Source organism: Achroia grisella, unplaced genomic scaffold (assembly GCF_030625045.1).
Source record: "Achroia grisella isolate CSIRO2021 unplaced genomic scaffold, CSIRO_AGI_Agris_v1 utg509, whole genome shotgun sequence".
NCBI lineage: Eukaryota > Metazoa > Arthropoda > Insecta > Lepidoptera > Pyralidae > Achroia > Achroia grisella.
In genome coordinates, this window is record NW_026712902.1 from 800,029 (window position 1) to 827,591 (window position 27,563).

General features: G+C 38.0%; 1 protein-coding gene across 1 annotated transcript in view; it reads left to right on the plus strand.

Annotated features, from left to right (window-relative positions):
- The window catches only part of LOC131846265 (uncharacterized), a 77,354-nt gene extending 50,433 nt beyond the window's left edge, over positions 1–26,921 (plus strand). Inside the window, exons 5-6 of the mRNA XM_059195529.1 lie at positions 14,095–14,326; positions 26,821–26,921. Coding sequence (XP_059051512.1) covers positions 14,095–14,326; positions 26,821–26,921 — 333 coding nt within the window. The remainder of the gene's footprint in view (positions 1–14,094; positions 14,327–26,820) is intronic.
- The last annotated feature ends 642 nt before the right edge of the window (positions 26,922–27,563 follow it).

Here is a 27,563-nt window from a genome sequence, read left to right on the forward strand (position 1 = left end):
AATAGTTTTGTGTTTTGTATTTCAAATACTAAATGCAAAATAGGTATTTTCAAAATACTTTTTCAAAATAAAGTACCTTTTGAATTTTTGTCCAAACCTCAGATATTTTATTTATTTTAGGTATATCAATCATTACATAGTGTAGTATAAAACAAAGTCGATGTCGCATCTAACAGTACATAAATAAAGAAAGAAGACTTTTTGGCTCTGATACCGTAACGGACTATCAATTATGAATTTATTATACCTAATCTAGATATTTTATATTCGCAATGCTACATACATTGTAATATCCGCCTCCATTCATTGTAACGGTGGAGGGACTAAATAGTTGAATAAAACTGAATAAGCAGTTGCTCCACTCTATAGGTATGCGTCGTCGTCGTATGCTGTTCATTTTTTCACTCGTTTTGGCGCCAAGAGAGGGTCACATAGTCGTGGTCAAGTTAAGAACTTATAATTTAATTTTGATGACAATAGATACAAGTAAAAAGTAGGTATTATATTAATGTACGTAAGTACTGTACTTAAAAATATTTATTCTTTATTGTACATTTGAAAAACTTAACACTTAAGGACTTGTACATATACACGTACATACTGCCATTTTCTCTTAAAGACATCCAGAGAAGCACAATTTATCAAATACGCGGGGTGCACCGACCTTTGACCTTATAACAGCTGATTCGCGTGTAACGAATTACATTGCTACTTACATTACTATTTGATAGTGGATATTTCACTATAAAATATTATTATTTCTTTAGATTATGACATAATAGCATAGTTTACATGATTTTAAGGGAAACATACGATAAAAAAAATTCCCGTAAAATGTAAAAGATAAAAAATGGTTATTGTTGGTTATCCTTGAGAGATAGACATATACCATCACGGACTTTTTTGTTGACCTTATTTTGATACATCTCAAAGCACTAGACAATACCCATTTTCATTAAACAGTATTGTATTTTTTTATTTATTTAACTTTAATGCACAAAAAAAATTTGTACATGTGGCGGACTTAATATCTTGCCGCGTTATTTACCAGGCAACCATGAGTGGTGCAGCGAAAGATTATTGGCGGTGCACTAATATAAATAAGAAATGTCAAAAAAAGATTTATAAAGATAATAAAGATAAGCAAAATATACATTTCTATAAAAAAATAACAATATACATACATAAATATATAACCCATAAATGTATAAATAAATACATAATGATCCGATAATCAAATTATAAGTACAGTCTCAAATTGAAAGTAAGAAAAACAGAAAATATAGAGAGAACTATAGGGATATAACAGAAAGATGTGAAAAATGGAGAAGGACAGTAAAAAAGTTACAAATTTAAATAATGTTGCCGCAATTTCTGTTTAAATGAATTTATTACATTATTATATATATTAGGCATATGACTAGCCTTATGACTGTTACTTTTTTTTTAATCTATACATGTAAATAAAATTGGAGTGTCTGTTTGCAATATTGAAATAACCGTTTTTACTACTTGCATATGAATATAAATACGGTACATACACCAAAATAACATAATTTACATGTTTTGTCTGTCTGTCTGTCTGTTTGTTCCGGCTAATCTCTGAAATAGCTGGACCGATTTTGACGGGACTTTTTTTGGCAAGTAGCTGATGTAATAAGGATTAACTTACGCTACTGTTATTTTAGAAAAATAAAATAAAATTTCACGCGGACGAAGTCGCTGGGGCCAGCTAGTCTATAGATATACCGAGATTTAATATTTAAGTTGCTATTATGTTGTTGACAAAATTTTACTGTAACGTTACTATTACGTTATCCTACACAATTTGTATTATTTTGGATGAATAAATAAATAAATAAATAATAATCTATAGATCTATACATATAAATAAAATTGGAGTGTCTGTTTGTAATATTGAAATAACCGTTTTTTACTACATGCATATGTATATATATAAGGTACATATACCAAAATAACAATTTTTATAATTTTAGTCTGTCTGTCTGTCGGTCTGTTTGTTCCGGCTAATCTCTGAAATGGCTGGACCGATTTTGACGGTACTTTTTTTTGGCAGGTAGCTGATTTATAAGGAGTAACTTAGATTACTTTTATTTTAGAAAAATAAAGTTTAATTCCACGCGGACGAAGTCGCGGGAACAGCTTGTTTTTAATAAAAACGGTTTATTTGATAGAAAAAACATATTTTTTGTGGTACTTGAGAATGTTGAAGCCTGTTGTTTGTAATATTGAAATAACCGTTTTTTACTACTTGCATATGAATATAAATACGGTACATACACCAAAATAACATATTTTACAATTTTTGTCCGTCTGTCTGTTTGTTCCAGCTAATCTCTGAAATGGCTGGACCGATTTTGACGGGACTTTTTCTGGCAGGTAGCTGATGTAATAAGGAGTAACTTAGGCTACTTTTATTTTAGAAAAATAAAGTTAAAAACCACGTGGACGAAGTCGCGGGTACAGCTAGTGTATAATATATTAGAGATACCTACGTGTTTTTTTATTGATGACTAGCTGTACACGGGATTTCGTCCGTGTGGAATTTCACTTTATTTTTCTAAAATATAAGAAGTTAAATTCCACGCGGACGAAGTCGCGTGTACAGCTAGTTGTCGGTAGTCTAGCGATTTAGCTAGCACACCGCTTTGATTCCTGCTTGGTGGTCGAGGGTTCGATTCCTCGCACGCTGCAAACATTTGTATTCATGAGTATGATTGTTTGTAACGGTCTGGGTGTTTTCTATGTATAGATAATATATATGTATTTACGACAAAAAATCTTTGTATTTATATCAGTTGTCTAGTACCCATAACATAATCTTCAGCTAGCATAACTTGGGTCTAAATGAAGCTGTGTGAATTGTCTTGAGATTACTATTATTACTATAATAAATCTTTTCAAATCAGCCGATGTTTATTTTTGCCATAATACGTGCTGTTACCATGTGATAATATTACGTACGTACTTATTAAACTATTAACTTATTATTAAATTATTAACTATTTATACTGTTTTAAATGTGATGCGTTCATTATTTATATTTCCTTTGAATTAAAGACAAATGTATATATATATATATACATTTATATAAACTTGCACACTTAGTTGATCCAGCCACGATCCGTAGATATTGCTGATTCCACTGTCTCTCTCTTTCTACCACTATCTTTGTATTCTAATATGCGATGTTGCCGTTCCGGCCGAGAACATGCGTTGTTGCCAAATGTATTCGTCGATAGTAGTAGATACTCGATATATATTTTTTCAACAATTTCCTGCAATAGTGAATCCGTGTCGGCAAAATTTTTTAAATGCACAAAGATTTTTTGGCTCTGAATATATTTAAAAATCATTTACTTGTGTGTTGATGAATTTATATACTAGTACATGAAGTACCTAATACTTGTTTTGATTTGAATAGGTAGCGATATTATGAATTTATTATACGTAATCTAAAGATTTTGACGAAATAAAAGTAATTAGTTATCTGTTAACCTTGACTTCATGCTGGCACCAATATTATCAGATGATGAACATACTCTTCGAAAACTTACAGCAGAAATATCGTGTTTGGACTCATTAGATAGGTCTCGATGAATAGAGTTTAAAAAACTTAAAATAAATGGTAAATTAGAAATAATGTATAAATACCCCTTACGTAAAATTCAACCACTTTAAACTTAATAATAATAATAATTAGGAAAAGAGAAAAGCTATACATGCACTGAAAGTAATTGATGCCTTCCACACAATATTTTCAGTATTAAACAACTCTGTTTGTTCAGTAAAAGTGTAAATACACTGGTAACCTTTAATCATATTTTATATGCAAACATTACATATACAAACCCTAAAGTTTTATTTCAGAATAGCCAGTAGTTTTGAAGAAATAAGTCTTTGAAATTGTACGTGTAACTTATATATATACTAGTTTTTTCACCATAACAAACAACACCAATATGGCCTAGTTAGTAGTTTACCTGTGTACCAATTAATAATAATAGTAATCTCAGGACAATTCACACAGCTTCATCTAGACCCAAGTTAAGCTAGCTGAAGATTATGTTATGGGTACTAGATAACTGATATAAATACAAAGATTTTTTTCGTAAATACATATATATTATCTATACATAGAAAACACCCAGACCGTTACAAACAATCCTACTCATGAATACAAATGTTTGCAGCGTGCGAGGAATCGAACCCTCGACCACCAAGCAGGAATCAAAGCAGTGTGCTAGCTAAATCGCTAGACTACCGACAACTAGCTGTACACGCGACTTCGTCCGCGTGGAATTTAACTTCTTATATTTTAGAAAAATAAAGTTAAATTCCACACGGACGAAATCCCGTGTACAGCTAGTCATCAATAAAAAAACACGTAGGTATCTCTAATATATTATACAGTAGCTGTTCCCGCGACTTCGTCCACGTGGTTTATAACTTTATTTTTCTAAAATAAAAGTAGCCTAAGTTACTAGGTAGTAGCCTTATTACATCAGCTACTTGCCAAAAAAAGTCCCGTCAAAATCGGTCCAGCTATTTCAGAGATTAGCCGGAACAAACAGACAGACAGACAGACAAAACATGTAAATTATGTTATTTTGGTGTATGTACCGTATTTATATTCATATGCAAGTAGTAAAAACGGTTATTTCAATATTGCAAACAGACACTCCAATTTTATTTACATGTATAGATTAAAAAAAAAGTAACAGTCATAAGGCTAGTCGTATGCCTAATATATATAATAATGTAATAAATTCATTTAAACAGAAATTGCGGCAACATTATTTAAATTTGTAACTTTTTTACTGTCCTTCTCCATTTTTCACATCTTTCTGTTATATCCCTATAGTTCTCTCTATATTTTCTGTTTTTCTTACTTTCAATTTGAGACTGTACTTATAATTTGATTATCGGATCATTATGTATTTATTTATATATAATATTTATACATTTATGGGTTATATTTAAATGAATTTAATCGATAAAATCGTTGTTAAGTATTAAATTAATTGTAAGTGATATTAACTATTATATTATGCATAAAAAATATTTGTAATAATAATGAAAATACATTTAAAATGTTTTACTTGTTGTGTTAGTTATTTATAAGATCTTACTATAATTGTTAGCTGCTTTACAATTTAGAAAGTACAATAGGTAATGTAAATTAAAATTAATTGAATACTTAACAACGTTTTGTTCGATTAAATTCATTTAATTATTAAAATAGTTAATTTAAAATTAGAATAAAGACAAAAAAAAATAACAAAAAAAATCGGTGGCGGGAATCGAACCTTGAGCGTCCGTTTGGTAAGTTGATTCAAAGGCTTATTAAAATCAAAATTCAAAATTCAAAGGCTTATTTCTTCGAAATTACTGGTCATTTTGAAATAATACTTAGGGTTCGCATACCCTTATCGGATACTACTACTACACGGAGTTTCGTCAAAATAGAATATCTAGGTTAGGTATAATAAATTCATAATTAATAGACCGTTACGGTATCTGTATATACTCGGATCAAAACAAGTACTATGAAATAAGAACGAGTATATAAATTGATTAACACAAGTAATTGATTTTTGAAATATATTCAGAGCCAAAAAGTCTTCTTTCTTTATTTATGTACTTGTTAGATGCGAAAGCGACTTTGTTTTATACTATACTATGTAATATACCTAAAATAAATAAAATATCTGAGGTTTGGACACAAACTCAAAGGGTAATTTATTTTGAAAAAGTATTTTGAAAATACCTATTTTGCTTTTAGTGTTATAGTACTTTAACTGTTATATTTTAAGTAACAATGTTTAATTATAATTAATACTACTGCACCAACACTCCGATCGTGCAAAAAAATTTGCTGTTTCATTATTTTTTAGTTCAATTAGTGGTCTACCTAAGTCCTGGGCTAAGGGGGGGGGGGGAGAGTCATGACGCCCCCATGACTCCCATGACCTCCATGACGCTCCCCCCTGGATCCGCCGTTGCGTCTTCTCTTTATTTGCTCAGTAACGTTGTTACAAAAGAAAAGATTCCCGTCCAAAAAATAACAAGTATTGAGGTTTGATCTGGAGTCACGTTACTCCAGACTGATTTCTATAAATATTTAGATTAGATAGACTATTATTCTTGAAATACTAGCTAGACATTATTAAGTTACTGTAGCCATAATGTAGTAGCCCAAACGTGCCAATGAGGAAGCCCTTGGCAAATGCTGCACCCTGATTGGCCCGTTTGAATTGGATCAAGAACTGCTCGTATGCCAAAAAGGTGGATTTGTATAAAATCGTGTATAAGTCGCTTAATTATTATTATTACTCGTCGTGACAGTTGTGGCTCAAAAAGGATCAACATTTATATATCGTCAGCTGGCATTAGATCAACAAAAGGCCTCCGGATCAACAAGTGAAAAAGGATCAACAAAAAACTACCTATACGGCACGTCTGAGCCACAAAGTGCCCAAGGGGATATTTATATATATATATATATATATATATATATATATATAATATAGATTAAATAAAGATAGGATTCTTTTAGCAATTTTTTTATTTTTGTACAAGTCGTAGTCTCGCGTAATAGCGACTATCTTATCTACATAATTAAGTATTCTATCTAACAGGAGAGAAATAATTTCTTTCATATAATTGCAATGATAAACAAGCTGTCGGCTAGCATAATTTTTTTACTGCCATAACTTTCATTATCTCATGCAATTATTTCTGTTTCCTTTACCTTCCGTTGCTTCGGTTGAAAGAATTAAGTAAGAGATAAAGACAGACAGACAGCTACACTTTACAAGGGTTTCCGTTTCCGTTCACGGCTCTTGTTAAGTTTTACAATGTTTTATTTAACATATTTCAGGTTACAACGTGTCACAGTTTTCGTACCCATACTCCTCCGAAACTTCTCATCTCAAGCTTCTCATGAAATTTTGTGAGCGTATTGAGTAGGTCTGAGAATCGGCCAACATCTATTTTTCATCCCCCAAAATGTTAGGGTTAGTCCACCCCTCAATTTTTTTTTTTATTTTTAGACAAAATTTTTAGTTTCTATTTTTTTATGATACAACGTACAAGAATACATACAATCCTAAATTTTCACCCTTCTATCATCAACCCCTATTTTTTTACAGCGTTATTAATTTATGTGGCAAAACAACGTTTACCGGGACAGCTAGTATAATGTATAATAATAATAATAAGAAAAATAGTAATAATTAATAAATTAAAATTCTATATATTTAATTATTAAAATTATATAATATTTAATTCAATATGTCATTTTTATATTCTAAAATTGTATAATAACATTTTTTAATCAACAATGTCTTGAGATTTCTTATAAATATTTTATCATTTTTTTCCTCTTTCAAAGAAAGTGGTAAACATTACACACTCTAGTCTTTGACAATGGAAGCTTTAATAATATTCAATCTTATAATTTAAATTAATTAAGGTCGAATTTTGACTATTCGGTGATCATACATAATTTTGAGTAGAGTAAAAAATCTTATCTTATCACATAATAAGGATATTTGGGCCGTGAATTATATTATTCTATGGGCAATAGTTGTATTGTGTAAAAAGTTTCTGTTTGAGACAAATAAAGATTATTATTATTATATATATATATTATATCTCCCTTTTTACGGGGGTAATATATTCAAACACGCGGGCCTTAACCAAGCATGGATGAGTTATGTGATGAAGATAGAAATTTTCTGACTATTCGGCATGTGTTTAGTATGACGGCTTTTGTAATAGGTCTATTGTAGAGGAGGGGATATGCAACGTGTCTAGGTGTTTGTTCAGACTTATTATTATTATTATTATAAAACAAGTCATTCCAGCTGCGGTGATATTCTGTTGGTGAGGTCCCGCTTGCTTGCAGTCCATTAGGAACGGAACCTCGGGTCATTGCGTCGATCCAATCGTATCTAATGATCCGCATCCAGCCCTTTGTCATTGGACGGAACTTGGACGAAATACAGACCATGGGCTTCATTATATTCTATTGTAGTCATGCTCACTAAAATGTCCAGACATGTGGCAGCGTGGTGGGCTGGGTCATTGGGCTCCCTAAAATATGGTCGAGCGCAGTGATGGCTGGCTCATCCGTTATACTCGTGAATGAGTGCTGCTTGTAGAGACTGGTCTGCACTTATCACTACGACTGATTTAATCTTATTGCATATTTATATTTGACCCAAAAAATTTGTGCTTGTTGGTAGTTTGTATTCACACGTTTCGACTTGTAAATGTAAACTTACAAGGATTATTTAAAAGAGCAACACACAAGTTTCTTGCTCGTTCTTCTTGTGATGAGACAGCTTTCCGAACGAGTGGTAGATAAAAAACAAATTGTTATGACTATTCAAAAGTGCTTAAATTAAGTTTATTTGAATGAATGATTTTCTATTCTATTCTATTCTATTCTATTCGTAGTATAAAACAAAGTGACTGTCGCTGTCTGTCCGTCCCTATGATTATCCGTTTTGTAAAGTCTGGGAACATAAGTGGAGTTTGTTAATCGGCTATTTGCGCCCTGATTCTACCCATGGGGATGAATAAAATATTTTTTACCATAGAAATAAAAGCATTCATTCTGTTAGATTTACGTAGTTAAAATGGACGGTCTGATACCTATAGAAATAATCATTACATAGTATAAAACAAAGTCGCTGTCGCTGTCCGTCAGTCCTTATGTATGCTTAAATCTTTATAACTACGCAACGGATTTTAAAGCTGTTTATTTAATAGATAGAGTGATTCAAGAGGATGGTCTATATGTACAATACATGTACACCCGTGCAAAGTCGGGGCGAGTAGCTGGTAATAAATAAAGAAAGAAATAAAATTTTTATTTTATTTATTTACTGGAACATGTTTATATAATGGTCTTAAAACTATAATAATCCAAACATACCCTGCCATTTCCGGCGTTTAAAAATTACAATAATATTTATATACATATATATATAAATTTAATATTCATATAAATATAAAATCGTGAATAAATAAAAACTTTAAATAATTCCGGAATTAAATAATAATAATGAAACCGACAACAACGACAACGCAACGGATTTTAATGCAGTTTTTAACAATAGATAGAGTGATTCAAGAGCAAGGTTTATATGTATAATACATGTATTATAGTACAGAACAAGCCGATAACTTCAAACATTTATAGTCGTTAATATAATATACTAGCTACTCGCCCTGGCTTCGCATAGGTGTACATGTATTATATATATATACCATCCTCTTGAATCACTCTATCTATTAAAAAACCGCTTCAAAATCCGTTGCGTAGTTTTAAAGATTTAAGCATACATAGGGACGGACGGACAGCGACAGCGACTTTGTTTTATACTATGTAATGATTATTTCTATAGGTATCAGACCGTCCATTTTAACTACGTAAATCTAACAGAGTATTCCATGAATGCTTTTATTTCTATGGTAAAAAATATTTTATTCATCCCCATGGGTAGAATCAGGGCGCAAATAGCCGATTAACAAACTCCACTTATGTTCCCAGTCTGTACAAAACGGATAATCATCGAAAAATCTCATTAATTATAAAAAGGAAAACCGAGGGGCAAGAAAGGCCGGGTTTCTCACGGGTAGGAAATTAAAGGCGGACCCGCTATGTCAGAATATTGGGATTTATTTTATGATGTTAAGTAATGTGGGTCATTAAAATTATAGGATATTTTTAAGGTAACTGCAACGAAATGTATTTTTTATAACTACTTTAATTTTAAACCAATTAGGCTGAGACTTTGCATGCATAAAGCTACTCTGACGTAGGAATCCCTTAAGAAAGGATTTTGATAAATTTCACCCCTAAGGGGATTAAGTAGGGGATGAAATTTTGTACAAATCTTTTTAGATTTTCAACTGATTGAACTGAAAATAAACATTGGAGTTACTATGATGAAGACGTTCGCATAAATAGGATTTTGATAATTTCAACCCGCATGGGGATAAAATAAGGGATGATACAGGATGTAAATGTATTAGTTTGAACCTACCAGTACCTAATGGAACGAATAAATTAAGACGAACACAATAATTTTTAGTTCATTAGGCCGTAGTCGCGGGAACAGTTAGTTTATTCTAAAACCTTTATTACATATATTCCACAAATAAATATTTGAATTTGGATTACAAATGATTAGAATGCTTGTCATTCCTAAGTACAACAGTATTTTGTAGCTTCGCAACCAACAATTTCTCTGTCATACCCGTAATTATTACTTACTCCCTCTCAAATGAAACGTCGACGCTCGATGTGCTAAATATAAGGAAAATCGCTGCGTCTGTTGGTGCGTAAAAATTAAAAAGACTGGTACGGCCTATGGCTACTTTGTCGAGTTGCTACTTAATTTTGAACTGTATGGCTTTGAACGAGAGTTTATTGTGATTTTTTGTGTTTATTTAATTCTATAAATGTTCAAAAGTTCGTGAGTAAATGCGAAGGACTACGCCCGCTTCACAAATATTTCTGGGTTGGGGCTAGGGTTGCCACCTTTTTTTTTTCAGATAAAGTCCACACTTTATCTGAAAAAAAAAAGGTGGCAACCATTTATTAACCATTTATTATATATAAAAAAGCACATAGTATCAAAATAAAGTACGATTTATTTTTCTTTATTCTTATAGCTGCGCCCGCGGTTTCGTCCGCGTGTTATAGTGACCTGGACAAATATAGAAAAAATATTTAATAATCTAACCCAAAAAAGGCAAAAAAAAAGATTCCTCATTATAGATTAGAAAATGACGAGTTTCTATACAAACTTTTATCCCCTATTTTTTACCCCCTTAAGGGTAACAAAAATTATTACCCTTATGGAGGTAAAAAATTTTAGGTTTTTTTTTAGGTTTTAGATATTAAAATAATAAATAAATATAAAATAATAAACTTAGTCATATTTATTTATAGTATTTAATGAACAGCTTAAAAAATAAGTTTCAAGATTCTAGTTTTAAAAATGACGATACTTCTATACAACCCTTCATCTCCCCTTTCAACCCCTTACAACCCTTTATTGGCATTAAATAGTAGCCTATGTCCTTTCTCAGGGTCTAGACTATCTGTGTACCAAATTTAAATCGGTTCAGTAGTTTTGGCGTGAAAGCGAATCACACAGACAGACAGACTTAGTTTCGCATTTATAATATTAGTAAGTATTTAAAAACATATTTTTTATTGCTTTTTGCAGTTTATATCAAATTATTACCTGTACTAAATAATTGCACAGCATCTTTACAGTCTATATTTATATTGAAATATATAATGAATAATATCGATTAAGTTAGCACCAATCGATAGATTTCGTTTAATGAAATCATACATATGATTAAACTCTTCAAAATCCCAAAGAAATCAAGTCAAGCGAAATAAAGTATTTATACTTTACGATTATATTTATACTTTATTTTATATAATTATTTATATTTACTATATACTATACTATGCTTTACATTTTTATTTATATTTATACTTTACGTGTACTTTATTATTCACATTATCATTACATAGTATAAAACAAAGTCGCTATCGCTGTCTGTCCGTCCCTATGTATGCTTAAATCTTTAAAACTACGCAACGGATTTTGAAGTGGTTTATTCATAGATAGAGTGATTCACGAGGAACGTTTATATATATAATACATGTACACCCGTGCGAATCCGAGGCGAGTAGCTAGTAAAGTATACAGTACAATTATCTGAAGTAAATTACAATACTTTATTATAAATGTTGTTATTAGCAGTTAAAAGATACGCAATTTTATATAATTCACGTACAGAATTTATTTAGTAGAAACAGACGAACAAAACATGTCACACAGTACAAGAATTTACACAAGAGAGAGAGAGAGAACAAGAAAGAGAAAGTATTACATATCCGTATCCTGCAAAGATTAATTATATGCTACACTAGCTTTTGCCAGCGGCTTCGCTCACGTTAATTTATCCCCTTTGGGGTGAAGTTTATCAAAATCCTTTCTTAGGGGATACATACGTCATAGTTGCTTTATGCATGCAAAGTCTCAGCCCGATTGGTTTAAAATTGACAAAGTTTCATGCAAACTTTCGACCCCTATTTTATCCCCTTGTGGGTAGAATTTATCTAAATCCTTTCTTAGCAGACGCCTACGTCATAACATCTACCTGCATACCAAATTTCAGCCCGATCCGTCCAGTGGTTTGGGCTGTGCGTTTATAGATCACTAAGGTGACTGACCACCTTTGAGTTATATATATTTAGATCGACACAGATTATAAACAAAGTTAGGGTTGACATACACTTCCTCAGTAATTATAACAATAATGTACGGGTGGCACCCCTAGTTGAGGCTTTGAATAATATTATTTGCTCGGACGTATTGTACACGCATTATAATAACGCATTATTATGTAAATAAATAATATTTTTGTGTTGATTGCCGTTTTCTTTATTCAAATATTTTTAATTAAAGCTACAATAATTTACTATTTAATAAGTTACATAGTGATTTATAAAGAAATAATTCTTTTTGGCTCGTGTAGGTCCTTTTTTGTGTTCTTTAAGTTACCAAACCACTAAGGGACTACGAACTCAAACTCAGAACAATTTTCCTTAGATACTAAGAAAAATTGTCCTGAATGAAAATAAGGCACATAGTGATTTATAATAAGAGTAATAATTTGGGCCCGTGTGGCCCTTTTTGTGGATGTTTTGGGATCTTTAAGTTACAAAACCACTAAGAGACGACGAACTCAAACTCAGAATAATTTTATTTAGAAGCTAATATAAATTGTTCTTTAGTAAAATAAGAAACATAGTGATTTAGAAGGATAGTAATAATTTGGGCCCGTGTGGGCCTTTTTTGTGGATTTTTTGGGATCTTTAAGTTACCAAATCACTAACAGACGACGAACTCAAATACAGAACAATTTTCCTTAGATACTAAGAAAAATTGTTTTGTAGGAAAATAAAGCACATAGTAATTTATATTGAGAGTATTAATTTGGGCCCGTGTGAGCCTTTTTTGTGTTTTTTTTGGTATCTTTAAGTTACCAAACCACTAAGGGACGACGAACTCAAATTCAGAACAATTTTCCTTAGTATTGTCGTCCCTTAAGGCTTTGGTAACTTAAAGATTCCAAAAAATCGTGAGTTCTATCTTACTGATACCAAAACAAAATTGTATAGTTAATTACATTTTTTTTTATTGGTTTGTTTGGGCTATTGTCAGGTGCGTCGACCTGTAGCACTGCGACCTACATAGATCTATTGTGCTCACCCTTTTCAAAGTTCGCTACCTAGACCCGTCAGGGACAAGAATTGAAGGATATTCTTAGAATCGATGGTTTTTATCTCATCTGGATAGTGTGTAAACTTTCCAAAGGAGATATTATGTTTATGCATGAGTGGGCTACAACCACATAGGATGTGTGGCGTTTCCTTTTCAGTTTGGCAAAATCTGCAGATTATAATTTATATGTATATAATTTACATATATGAATATATAATTTATATTTCCAAAAAACAGCAATATTCATAAAATTAATACTAGATTTAAAGACAAACCTGCTGTCCCCAAGTATCGTTTAGAAAAAGTCAATAGGTCTTTTATGGGAATAGGTATAAAAATTTACAATAAGATACCAAAGGATATATTGGAATTACCCTTAAATAAATTCAAAACATCTGTTAAATCATATTTACTGAGCAAGGTCTATTACTTACTAAACGATTACTTGGGTGACGAGCGTGCATGGCAATAGTTTTCATGTTCGGGATTTTCATTTAATGTTAGACATAGACACCTATATAAATACCTATGCATTGTAAATAAACTGGATTAAAAAAAAAAAGTAATTCAATTGAGTTTCTTGCCAGTTCTTCTCAATTGGATCTATATACCGAACTGGGCGGTAGGGAAAAAAATATAATGTAAAAACTTGACGTTCATAAGCGGCTAAAATGTCCAACATGAATTTTTGAATTTTTGAATTTGAATTTGAATATGCTAATAGTATTCTTTGTATTCCCAGGACCCGCTAATTACTGACAAAACCCATATATCTGGCGCTGACGGGGAAGGGCTCCGGGCATCCTGGCGGACCCTACACGTGTTTCCGGACGATTACCCGACGCACCGCGGCTACCTCGCGTTGCGATGTCGCGCGACACTAGCGACAAAACCGCCACACGTGCGCAGCATGTCCGTGCGATTGTATGTCGCGAGTCGGCCGCATATATCATCGTATATGTTTAGTAAAAATAGTAAGTGAATCCTAGTACTCCATATGTTTTTTTAAGTTAAACTTCGATTTCTTTTATATCAATGTATAAAAGAATCGAAGGATTTTTCCATCACGAAAAACCTACTTTTTTTTTATATGCGATACTTCTATGCATACTGCGTGTGATCTATTACTCGGTCACGAAAAAGCGTCTAAATATAGCTTTGCTCGTTGAAGATTAACTTTTCCTAAATATTTATTTTTGATCATCTACAATTGTTACAATCAAACAGTTAACAGATTTATTTATTGACATGGGTTGTTATCGAAATGTACAATTATTTATAGGCGAACACACCATGCAAAAGAACTTACAGAAGTTATAAAAATCTCGCGGATGGGACGGGGATCGATCAGAGGGGACTGTTGGCCACAGCTGGCCTTTACAGCTTCACCGGACGATAGGTGGCGAGTGCAGATGGCACTCCAAACCCGCGGATGGACTTATGGAGCCGCTGAAGGCCAACTCCCGCCTGACGGATACGACTTTAGTCTGAAGGCACCGCTAGGGGTTCGAACCTCGGCTTAGGCCGTCGTAACATCGGTCCCCGTTTGTCCACGCAGGCGCCCGGTTGAATGCGCGATATGATATGTTTGAGGTCGTCGTCTTCGCTGGCGAGGACGGTATCGTGATTGTGTGTAATAGTATGGTCGGGACGGAACGGGTGGGCCCGTGGGTGGGATGTTGACTGCCGTTATGGGGTCGTCGGGATAAATGAGAACATGCCTCGGGCGACGTTGTCGCGTATGTCGGATATTACTCCTCGGTGCGTAGTCGACCGTACTGACTATAAGCGGGTTCGGATGGGATTGGGCAGAGTCGAAGTAGCGTCGAAACGTTTCCTTCATAAACTGCTTGACGTAAGGCAGATTGAGATCGCGGTGGAGTTCACGCTACAAACGAATCACGGTGCACCAGTGGATTTTTCGGACTACTCTAATGCTGTTGGCCGTAGCTGGCCTTTACAGCTTCACCGGACGTTATGGGGCGAGTGCAGATGGCACTCCAAACCCGCGGATGGATTTATGGAGCCGCTGAAGGCCAACTCCCGCCTAACGGATACGACTTTAGTCTGAAGGCACCGCTAGGGGTTCGAACCTAGGCTTAGGCCGTCGTAACATCGGTCCCCGTTTGAATTGGACGGGGGATCGATCGGAGGGGCAACCGGGGGCGCCGGTGTGGAGCGCCCGGGCGCCCGGTTGAGTGCGCGATAATGTGTGTTTGAGGTCGTCGTCTTCGCCGGCGAGGACGGTGTGGCTCGACGCAGAAACTTATATATATGTGATAAATTGCCATAGCTTATATTTTACTTCGAAACGAAAACATAGCGCGTTGTAGCAATTGAACAGCGCCATCTAGTGAACAAAATAAAGTACTTAACTTATGAAAGAAGATAAAACACACACTTTAGTAAAATCACATAATAAATATTACCTTCGTACCACACTAATGTGTCACGTAACTTGGCAAGTTATAATATTTATTTAAATACACTCCAGCAGCGTATATATACGAAACATTTTCCTTGCAAAACTGCCAGTGGGTCTGATAAAAGACTATGTTACAGCGGGACGTTGGTAAATCAGGCTCAAGGGGAATAAAAGGCGAGAGAATCTTGAATTTATTACGCAAATGACTTTTAAATGACTCCAACTCGCAGGCTTGGGAGTCAACCCACTATTATATGGAAAAAATGAGATTCAACTTGACAAGTTGGGAAGGACGTAACGCTCAGAATAATAGCTAATGTTTATACTTGGTTTTGTACATTTCGGAATAAGAATATGCTAACGACATTATAATATATACTGTTCCGGACCACCGCTTAAAGATTATATATAGTCATAGTTTGTAGAAATAAGTTCGATTAGATATAGCAAATTTATAAATAGTACAATTGTTACATAGTAACACCTTAAGATTAATAGATTTGATAGGGATAAGTTTATAGAAATTTAAGTTCTTTATGTTATTATTTACAAAAATGCTTGACAAATAAATGATTATAATGGTTGTGGTTTCAATCCCCTAAAAATAAATAGGTCGTCAAATAGAAACAGAATAGAATATAGTATAAAAAAATAGATCCCAAAATACATAGGGATCTTTTTATAGTATCATTTCATTTGTAGATATGTAATAATAATTGTAATGTGCGTTGCGCGGCAACATTCGTTCGACTGACGCGCGACCTCGCTCTCCCGCGCTATATATATAGGAGGGGGAAGGGGAGCGAGGTCATATAAAAGGCGCGATCCGCGAAATCGCGAATTATTCCTAAACCGCACGTCGCGCAGCGCACACATCATAATAGAAATGTAAATTAAAGATGGTATTGACGTTTGATGCACAAATTGTAAACACAAAAAATGTAAGATTGATAAAATATAATAAAAATTATATAAAGGGGTGAGGAGAATAGGGCGGCCAAGGGTCCGCTGGCTAGTAACCAAAAATCGTATATAAGTAGCGTCCAAAAGCGCTACAAATCATAGCGAATTCAACCTCTGAATAGCGACATTGATCTTCGGATAGCGAAATCGACCTGAAAAGGAATCAACCACTGAAGAAATTCTCCTCGCCTCTGCATTCTGAACCACAAGAACTGTTTTCTCATTCACTGCCCGTCCATCATCGCCGTCGTTAAGTATAGTCATCACAATCCTCTTCACGCATCGTGTCATCGCATCGTGTCACCGTCGCATCAGCATCGTTTAAACGTCCTTCTCAGGACGAATCATCGTGGTGCCTATAAAAAAGGCACCTGGTCCTTCACCCGCAACGCGCCCGATTGATTGAGGCCCTTCAGGTAGGGAGTGCTTTGAAAAGGGCACTCTCTCACCTCGAGGAGGATAGATTGACGTCCGGGCGTACCAGCGACTCGGTGCCTGCCGACGCGCCTTCCGACTCCCGGGGGCAGCGGCCAGCACATCTGCTGGTCCTTCGAGCCGGATCAAGAAGAATAGAAGACAAAATAGAAGATGCCCGTCACACGAAGCAGAACTGGCAAGATGCAAGAGGAGAAGACAGAAGAGCATCAAACAGATGCAGAACAGGTCCCAGACCCACCGCGGAGGGAAAACCCGTTCCCTATTCGACATAGCATACCGCCGAGGTCGCCACAAGGGACACAAGACGTCGAAGAAACCGTCGTTCAACAAACAACGGCGCGATCACAGCTCTCCGATAGAGAAAAGGAGAGACAGAAACAAATCGCTATCGCCCGAGAAGAGGTCATTCGCTATCGATTACAGTTGGCGGAGGCCAAGCTAGCCCGACTGGAAGCCTTCGGAGAAGAAGACGAAGAACCGTCGGAACCAGCATCGCAAGACGGCCACAATAGGGTCGTCGAATGGCTCGAGCAGCAGTCCGAGCCACCACCACCTCCACCAGAAGCACCACCGAATCCACCGAAGAGGCCCACACCGGCGAGAATAGAGGAGCCGCTTCGGGGTACCATAGAAACTCACCAACGATTGGCACCCACAGACACCATTCAAGTTGGTGATCTCGCAACTGCAGTAACCGAAATCGTCAGGGCGACTACATCGTCGCTAGCGACCGTCGCGCCGCACCCACAAGCGTCAACGTCGGGTCCCCTAGCAGCACAGTATAGAGGGGAACTCACACCGTTCTACGGGGCGCATACAGATTGGCTGGCCTTCAAGGCAGCCTACGAATCTGCGGGGTATCTAACGCCGTCGCAGAACATAGAAAGGCTCGGAGAGTAGGTCAGCAATGAAGAGCCTCTAATAGCAAACACGCCGGCCGAAGAGATCATGCACGAGTTGGAGCTCACCTTCGGTCGACCGAACAACATAGCAGAAGTCGAAATAGCAAAGCTGCGGAGTCTTCCACCACCGAAGGACACACCGGGGAGTTCTATCAAGAATAGCATCGTGTCATTGAAGACGTTGAAGAAGATCAACTTCCTATACAACCCGGAAGTGGCGAAGTTATTAATAGAAAAACTACCGCCGAACATTCGACATAGGTGGTATGTTTACTGCCAGCAGCAAGCCCACGAAGACGTACCGGATTTAGTACAGTACTACAACTTCGTGAAGATAGAAGCTGAAATTTATAGCGTAAGCGCCGAACCCATGAAGATAGCAAGCATGGACGACAAACCGAAGCCGTCGGAAAGTCGTCGTGTTCAAATCCGTCCGCAGCGAACACATACAGCGAGCAAGACGGACAGCCCACCCCGCCACAAGCCAACGTGTCCCGTGTGCAAATCAAATTCGCACACGGCGGCGCAACAGTGTGAAAAATTCAAGAAAGAAAATAGCTACGGGCGTTGGGAAATAGCGAAGGCGCAACGTCTGTGTTTCCGATGCCTACAATATCGAACACAGACACATAACTGCAAGACGAAGACTTGCGGAATAGATGACTGTCCACGTATGCATCACAAATTGTTGCACTACAGGGCAACGAGCGAGACACAGAAGACAGAGACAGCAACAGTATCGACAGGCGTCTCGCTCACACGTTCACCGCGCAGTTATCTCAAAATACTGCCGGTGAAAATAGTCGGACCGCGGGCCAGCATCGACACTTTCGCCCTCCTCGACGATGGATCTACCGTCACCCTCATAGATGAGGAAATAGCCACAAGAGTCGGCGCGGAGGGGCCGACAGAACCACTGAAAATAGAAGCACTGGCCGGCGCAACGGTTCGAACAAATAGCTCGAGACGCGTAACTCTAACGTTATGCGGTTCAGAAGAGGAGTATGAGATCTCCGCCAGGACAATGAAGGGACTCAAACTCGCCAAACAACAAATAGAAGAAAGGGATATCCGACGATGTCAACACCTGGCTGGCATCAAGAAGATACTGTGTTACCACGACGCCACACCAACGATCCTCATCGGCCAAGACAATTGGGAACTGTTACTGGCCATAGAAGTTCGCCGAGGATCTTCGTCACAACCAGTCGCATCGAAAACTCCGCTCGGATGGGTGCTGCATGGAGCGTCCACTCGCAGTCTCGGCCATCAAGTCCACCATGTATATCATATACGTGAGGGGGCCGAGGATAGAATAGAAGAGGAATTAAGAAGATATTTCTCTATAGAATCACTAGGCGTGCTGCCAAGAAAGACACGCGCCGACCCTCAAGAGCGAGCACTACAGATACTACAGAAGAAGACTCGCGCTCTGCCAGATGGGGGATATAGTACATCGCTACTGTGGAAAACAGATAAAGTCGAGTTGCCGAACAACTACGATGCGGCGCTCAACAGGCTGTACAGCACAGAGAAGAAAATAGATAGGAATCCACAGCTGAAAGAAGAATACGAGCGACAAATAGCGCTCCTAATAGAAAAAGGCTACGCAGAAGAAGCCGCCACCACCCCATCGGACGCCCGCACCTGGTATCTTCCGCACTTTCCCGTGCTTCATCCAGCTAAGCCGGGGAAAGTTCGTCCAGTCTTCGATGCAGCCGCTCGCGCCAGGGGGACGTCACTCAACGATCATCTGCTGACCGGTCCGGACTTACTTCAATCGTTACCAGGGGTGTTAATGCGATTCAGACAACATCCAATAGCCGTCGCCGCAGATATAGAAGAAATGTTTCTACGAATAGAAATCAACGAAGAAGATAGAGATGTCCTGCGGTTCCTGTGGCGACAACACCGGCGAGAGGGACCACCCCGCGAATATAGAATGAAGGCAGTGATCTTCGGCGCCGCCTGCTCACCGTGCATCGCTTTGTACATCAAGAACCACAACGCAGAACAACACAAGGAACAATATCCAAGAGCAGCCGACGCAATTATCCATAACCACTATATGGATGATTACCTTCAAAGTTTCCAAACGGAGGAAGAAGCTATGAAAATCACCCATGAAGTTGACACCGTACATAGGAAAGCAAAATTCCATTTAAGGAAGTGGACATCGAACAGCCCACAACTACAAGAAAAATACAACAGCACAAGAATAGAAGATAGGACCGTCTCCATAGATAGAGCCGACAAAAAGAAGAGAAAATATTAGGCCTCACATGGAGGCCCGCCACGGACACATTGGGCTTCAACTTAAATATGGCCCGAATTCCGCAAGAGATAGTCAACGGAAGTCGCACACCGACGAAGAGAGAAGCCCTCCGGACGGTCATGTCTCTCTTCGACCCACTAGGATTAGCATCACCCGTCACCGTGCAAGCGAAAGGCATTTTACAAGAAACATGGCGAATCGGCATCGGTTGGGACGAGAAATTGCCTGAGAAGTTAGCCGAAGACTGGACGAAGTGGACACAGCACTTAGTCAATTTACGCCATATCAACGTGCCACGATGTCATCCGGAGCTGAGCAGCGCGTCATCCAGGGAACTGCACACATTCGTAGACGCAAGCGAGAACGCCTACGCCGCCGCCGTGTATTGGAGAGTGCAAGACAAGGACGGCAACATTCACGTGACACTCGCCATAGCCAAGGCGCGAGTTTCACCTCTGAAGATAGTATCTATACCAAGACTCGAGTTGCAAGCCGCTGTCCTGGGTTGCCGGTTAGCACGTACGGCTACAGAAGAATACCAGATTAAACCGGACCGTCGATACTTCTGGAGCGATTCAAGAACAGTATTAGCGTGGTTAAGGGCTGGTCCACGCACATTCAAACCATTCGTGGCGCATAGAGTCGCGGAAATAGAAGAAGAAACGAAAGCGAACGAATGGAAATGGGTACCTACGCGTCACAACGTGGCCGATGACGCAACTCGAGGAGTGCCCACGGATTTCGACACGGAACATCGATGGTTCACCGGACCCCAGTTCCTATACAAGCCGCAGGAAGAATGGCCCGGGCAAGATGAGTCTGGTGGCATAACAACAGACACCGGAGAAGAACGCACGCACATGGTATACACAGGCGATAGCAACACAACAGACAGCGGCGTACTCCCGGACATCACACGCTTCACGTCATGGCTGCGACTACTACGAGCCACAGCACGCGTGTTGCAGTTCATCGACCGGTAAAGCGGTATAGAAAAAACACCGCCTCACAAAACGCTGTACATTATAGGCGCACAGCGCGCAATATAGAGAAGGACCCGGCGTGGAATAAGAAGACAGCTCGCAAAATAGTACGGACAGCGCCGAGGTTCGACAATAGTGAAGAAAGAAATTTCATCAAATTAACTGCGGAATATATACAGCGCGCGGAACAATTGTGGATACGGGCCGCGCAACAAGAATCGTTCAAGAACGAAATAGAAACACTCCGCTGTAAAGGGACAGTCGATAACAATAGCCGACTGAAACCACTAGCGGTGATCGAAGAAGACGGTTATATCAAGTTGAAATCAAGAATAGCAGCAGTCGTCGATGTTACAGACAGCATGAAGAAACCGATAGTCCTGGATGGGAATCATCGATATACCCAGTTGTACCTGGACTGGGTGCATAGAACGCATCACCACGCCGGAGTCGAGTTGGTGATGAACGAAGCTCGACAGCATTATTGGATACTTCGAGCGAGACCGACAATTCGCAGCATCGTCAAGCGATGTCAACTGTGCCGACTACGACGCGCAACAGCATCGATCCCGCCCACCGGAGACCATCCGGTCAGCCGACTCGCCCATCACCAGAGGCCGTTCACATACACAGGCGTGGACTTCTTCGGGCCTCTTAGTGTCACCGTGGGGGCGACAACACCACAAACGCTACGTCGCGTTGTTCACATGCTTGACAACGCGAGCAGTACATTTAGAGTTAACCACCTCATTGTCTACAGACTCCGCAATATCCGCACTCAGGCGGATGATGGCCCGACGAGGGAAGCCAACCGAGATCTGGTCCGACAATGGGACCAACTTCCACGGCGCAGACGCAGAGCTACGTCGCGCCGCCATAGAAGCAAGTCGCGAAGACGCAGCTAATCATCGTATACGCTGGCGGTTCATCAGCCCCAGCGCACCATTCATGGGCGGAGCGTGGGAACGTCTCGTCCGCTCCGTGAAAACAGCATTAGCCGCCACACTGCATGAGCGGCACCCTTCGGAAGAAACATTAGTCACACTGCTGTGTGAGGCGGAATATACCGTGAATAGCCGTCCGCTCACACATGTGTCAACTGAACCGGACGACGAGGAAGCCCTCACGCCTAACCACTTTCTACTGGGAGGATCGGGCAAAGTGCAAACTCCGGGAAGCTTTGAAGACACCGATATCGATAGCCGGAGTCACTGGAAGAGAGCGCAGCGGCTAGCAGACCACTTCTGGAGCCGATGGCTCCGGGAGTACCTACCGGAACTTCAACACCGGCGGGAGCCCCGCGGCACGGGGCAACCTCTGCGCATCGGAGACTTAGTCCTGATCGTCGACTCCAATCTCCCGCGCAACACATGGCCGCGCGGGAGAGTAATAGCAGTGTTTCCCGGCCCAGACGGCGTCATCCGAGTGGCCGACATCCAGACCAAGAATGGCGTGCTGAGGAGGCCAACCAAACGACTCGTGGTCCTGCCAACGGGAGTTGCTGATAGTGAAGAGCGGGCTCCGGAACCAGACAAGGCTCCTGCAGCGCCCTCGACGACCGCTGCAGCGGCGGGAGAATAATGTTCCGGACCACCGCTTAAAGATTATATATAGTCATAGTTTGTAGAAATAAGTTCGATTAGATATAGCAAATTTATAAATAGTACAATTGTTACATAGTAACACCTTAAGATTAATAGATTTGATAGGGATAAGTTTATAGAAATTTAAGTTCTTTATGTTATTATTTACAAAAATGCTTGACAAATAAATGATTATAATGGTTGTGGTTTCAATCCCCTAAAAATAAATAGGTCGTCAAATAGAAACAGAATAGAATATAGTATAAAAAAATAGATCCCAAAATACATAGGGATCTTTTTATAGTATCATTTCATTTGTAGATATGTAATAATAATTGTAATGTGCGTTGCGCGGCAACATTCGTTCGACTGACGCGCGACCTCGCTCTCCCGCGCTATATATATATGAGGGGGAAGGGGAGCGAGGTCATATAAAAGGCGCGATCCGCGAAATCGCGAATTATTCCTAAACCGCACGTCGCGCAGCGCACACATCATAATAGAAATGTAAATTAAAGATGGTATTGACGTTTGATGCACAAATTGTAAACACAAAATGTAAGATTGATAAAATATAATAAAAATTATATAAAGGGGTGAGGAGAATAGGGCGGCCAAGGGTCCGCTGGCTAGTAGCCAAAAATCGTATATAAGTAGCGTCCAAAAGCGCTACAAATCATAGCGAATTCAACCTCTGAATAGCGACATTGATCTTCGGATAGCGAAATCGACCTGAAAAGGAATCAACCACTGAAGAAATTCTCCTCGCCTCTGCATTCTGAACCACAAGAACTGTTTTCTCATTCACTGCCCGTCCATCATCGCCGTCGTTAAGTATAGTCATCACAATCCTCTTCACGCATCGTGTCATCGCATCGTGTCACCGTCGCATCAGCATCGTTTAAACGTCCTTCTCAGGACGAATCATCGTGGTGCCTATAAAAAAGGCACCTGGTCCTTCACCCGCAACGCGCCCGCGGCGTTGATTGAGGCCCTTCAGGTAGGGAGTGCTTTGAAAAGGGCACTCTCTCACCTCGAGGAGGATAGATTGACGTCCGGGCGTACCAGCGACTCGGTGCCTGCCGACGCGCCTTCCGACTCCCGGGGGCAGCGGCCAGCACATATACAACTATACATATAAATAAAATTGGAGTGTCTGTTTGTAATATTGAAATAATCGTTATTTACTACATGCATATAATTATGATTTACATAATTGTACAAGTATAATAATAATAATAATAATAATAAATTTATTTGCAATAGATTTTGGGTACATACATATATGATGTTATACAAAAACATGGCCCTTACAAAATCTGCTTATATCAAGCGTACAAATTTTTAGTTAATTAAATTATCAATTGTTTATATAATTATTAATTATTGTATGTAGTTATATATATGTATGTGTATGTGTATGTACCATACATATACCAAAATATCATTTTTTACAAATTTTGTCTTTGTTTGTTCCGGCTAATCACCCGTCAAAATCGATTTTGACAGGACTTTATTGGCAGGTAGCTGATGTAATAAGGAGTTAACTTAAGCTACTTTTACTTTAGATAAATAAAGTTCAATACCACGCTGACGAAGTCACGAGTGCAGCTAGGTTTAAGTTAATAAGTTACACAGAGTAACATATAAGCTAGGTATAAGTTAAACAGAGCTTGTGTTGTGGGTACTAGAAAACTGATTTAAACTATACGTATTATACATATATACGCAGTAAATATCGTGATTTTCTCTCACTTGATAATTTGTTAGATGTAATTGAAGATATTTAATCAGACATATTAAACAGTTTCAATTTGACCTTATACACCCATTGGTTTGGTGTTTTTTTGACATTTAAAAAAAATTACCGTTTTATTGCTATCACCCCAAAAAACTCTAACAACGTTTAAACATAAATTAACTCTTTATATAATTATTGATAGCCTCAGTGGTTTAGCGGTTTAGCACACTGCTTTACTTCCGATGGTCGCGGGTTCGATTCCGCGCGCGGTGCAAACATTTGTATTCTTGAGTATGATTGTTTGTCTGGGTGTTTTCTATGTATATTATGTATGTATTTACAAAAATATCTAGGCATTTATATCAGTTGTCTAGTATCCATAACACAATCTACTTCTCTCTACTTACCTTGGGACTAGATGGCGCTGTGTTGATTGTCCAGTGGGTTATTTATTTATTTTTGTCGTGTCTCTATGACCATGTTTTCTTCTGTTAATAAAATATAAAAAAAAAATGTTAACACATTTCTAAATCACATAATATATATGCAAAAATGACTAAAGAAATTCTATAAAGACAACTTTTGTAGCTAACACTTCATCTCGACTTTTTCCTTGTTCTGCGTAATATATAAATGAGAAACTTTTACACTAGAAGAATATTAAAAACACAAAGAGTAAGGGTCACGACTAACCCCCTATAGGCTAGTTAGAGGGATCGTCAATCGACGGCCTTGGTGGTATAGAATACTGCCTTCTGATGACAGCGGCTTCGATTCCTCGCACGACACAAATCTTTGTATTCATGAGTACGATTGTTTGTATCGGTCTGGGTGTTTTATATGTATATTATGTATGTATTTAAGTATTTCTATGTGTTGACTAGTGCTTAATATAAATTGACTTTTCGACTTTGAAATTGAATTTTTATTTTATTCTATTGTATTCTAATTACATATATACATATAAATAAAATTGTAGTGTCTGTTTGTAATATTGAAATAACCGTTTTTTTACTACATGCATATGAATGTAAATACGGTACATACACCAAAATAATATTTTTTTTATTTTTGTCTGTCTGTTTGTTTCAGCTAATCTCTGAAATGGCTCGACCGATTTTGACGGGACTTTTATTGATAGCTGATCTAATAAGGAGTAACTTAGGTTACATTTGTTATAGAAAAATTCTCTTATTAACTTTTTTTTTAAATTCCATGCGGACCAAGTCTCGAGTACAGCTAGGCATTACATAGTATAAAACAAAGTCGCTGTCGCTGTCTGTCCCTATGTATGCTTAAATCTTTAAAACTACGCAACGGATTTTGAAGCGGTTTTAGTCATAGATAGAGTGATTCAAGAGGAAGGTTTATATAGAATTAGAAATAGAAATAATCCTTATTCAAATAAACTTAATATAAGCACTTTTGAATAGTCAAGTTTATTGATTCTACCGCTCATTCTGAATGCAGACTCATCACAAGAAGATTGAGCAAGAAACTTGTGTGTTGCTCTATATATACATATATTTACAAGACCATGATCCGGCCTGCTGTCTTGTATGGATCAGAGTGCTGGCCCGTAAAGGCGACGGATGAAAGACGACTGCATGCTACTGAAATGAGAATGTTGAGGTGGATGTGTGGTGTGACAAGAATGGATGAGATAAAGAATGAATAAATTAGAGGAAGTATGAATGTGGCGCCGGTGTCAGAGAGGTTGAAGAGTAATCGACTATCGTGGTATGGACATGTAATGTTAATAGCTAATGAGGATAATATTTAAGAAAAGTGTTACATATGAATGTGGATGGTTATAAGGGCAGAGGAAGGCCGAAAAAGAGATGGATGGACTGTGTGAAAGATGATATGGCAAGAAAGGAAGTAAATAACGCGATGACTGCGAACAGGGATGAATGGAAGCGAAAAACATATTACGCCGACCACAAATAAATGGGATAAGGAAGAAGCAGATGATGATGATGTATATATAGAGCATATGTGTATCTATGTACATATATAATAAATGTACTAATGTAATGTATAATATATGTACACCCGTGGAAAGACAGGGCGTGTAGCTTTTTATTTTAGAAAAAAATTCTAAGAAGTCGCGAATACAGCTGGTTAAAATAAAACTAAAACGTACGTTTTGTTTCAGATGCAGTAGCTAGCAGTAGTGCCCACAAGTTGCAAGTGAATATAGCTTTGTGGACGTTAGTCTTACTAATTATAAGACGAGTGCCTTCACTAGTGAAATAAATTGACTACAATATTTTAGTATTCAAATTTTAATTATTATAAGTACTTATAACTAACGTGGCGCTGTGAGTGTTTGGTATAGTTCAACATATAATATATATATATGTAAATATCAAAGTTGTAATTAAGTATAATACAGAAATGTGGTGACAACACTATTTTCAACGTGCATATTTGAAGTGTACTATGAGATCCTAGTGATGTGGCATTTTTTTTAGTGATGACAATAGAATGGTGCACACGTCTGCGCTGATGGTTGACGCTGGCGGGGCACCAGTGGAGGATGATGAGATGAAGATGAGGTTAGGTCAGTTAGGTCATCGTGGTAAACTCACTATGTTTCCAGGGGGAATTAGGAGGTCAACCTGACATGGTACATTGCTGGCAGTGAGTTTAGTAGTAAATTTAGAAAATTGGTTTGACAGTCTCGGTGGTCTAGCGGTTTGATACACCGTTTTACTACCGATAGCAACGGGTTCGATTTCTAGTACAAATATTTCTGACATTGATAGAAATGTTGTTATTAGTAAACTTAGAAAATTGGTTTGACAGTCTCGGTGGTCTAGCGGTTTGATATGATTATGGTTTGATACACCGTTTTACTACCGATGGCAACGGATTCGATTCCTAGTACAAATATTT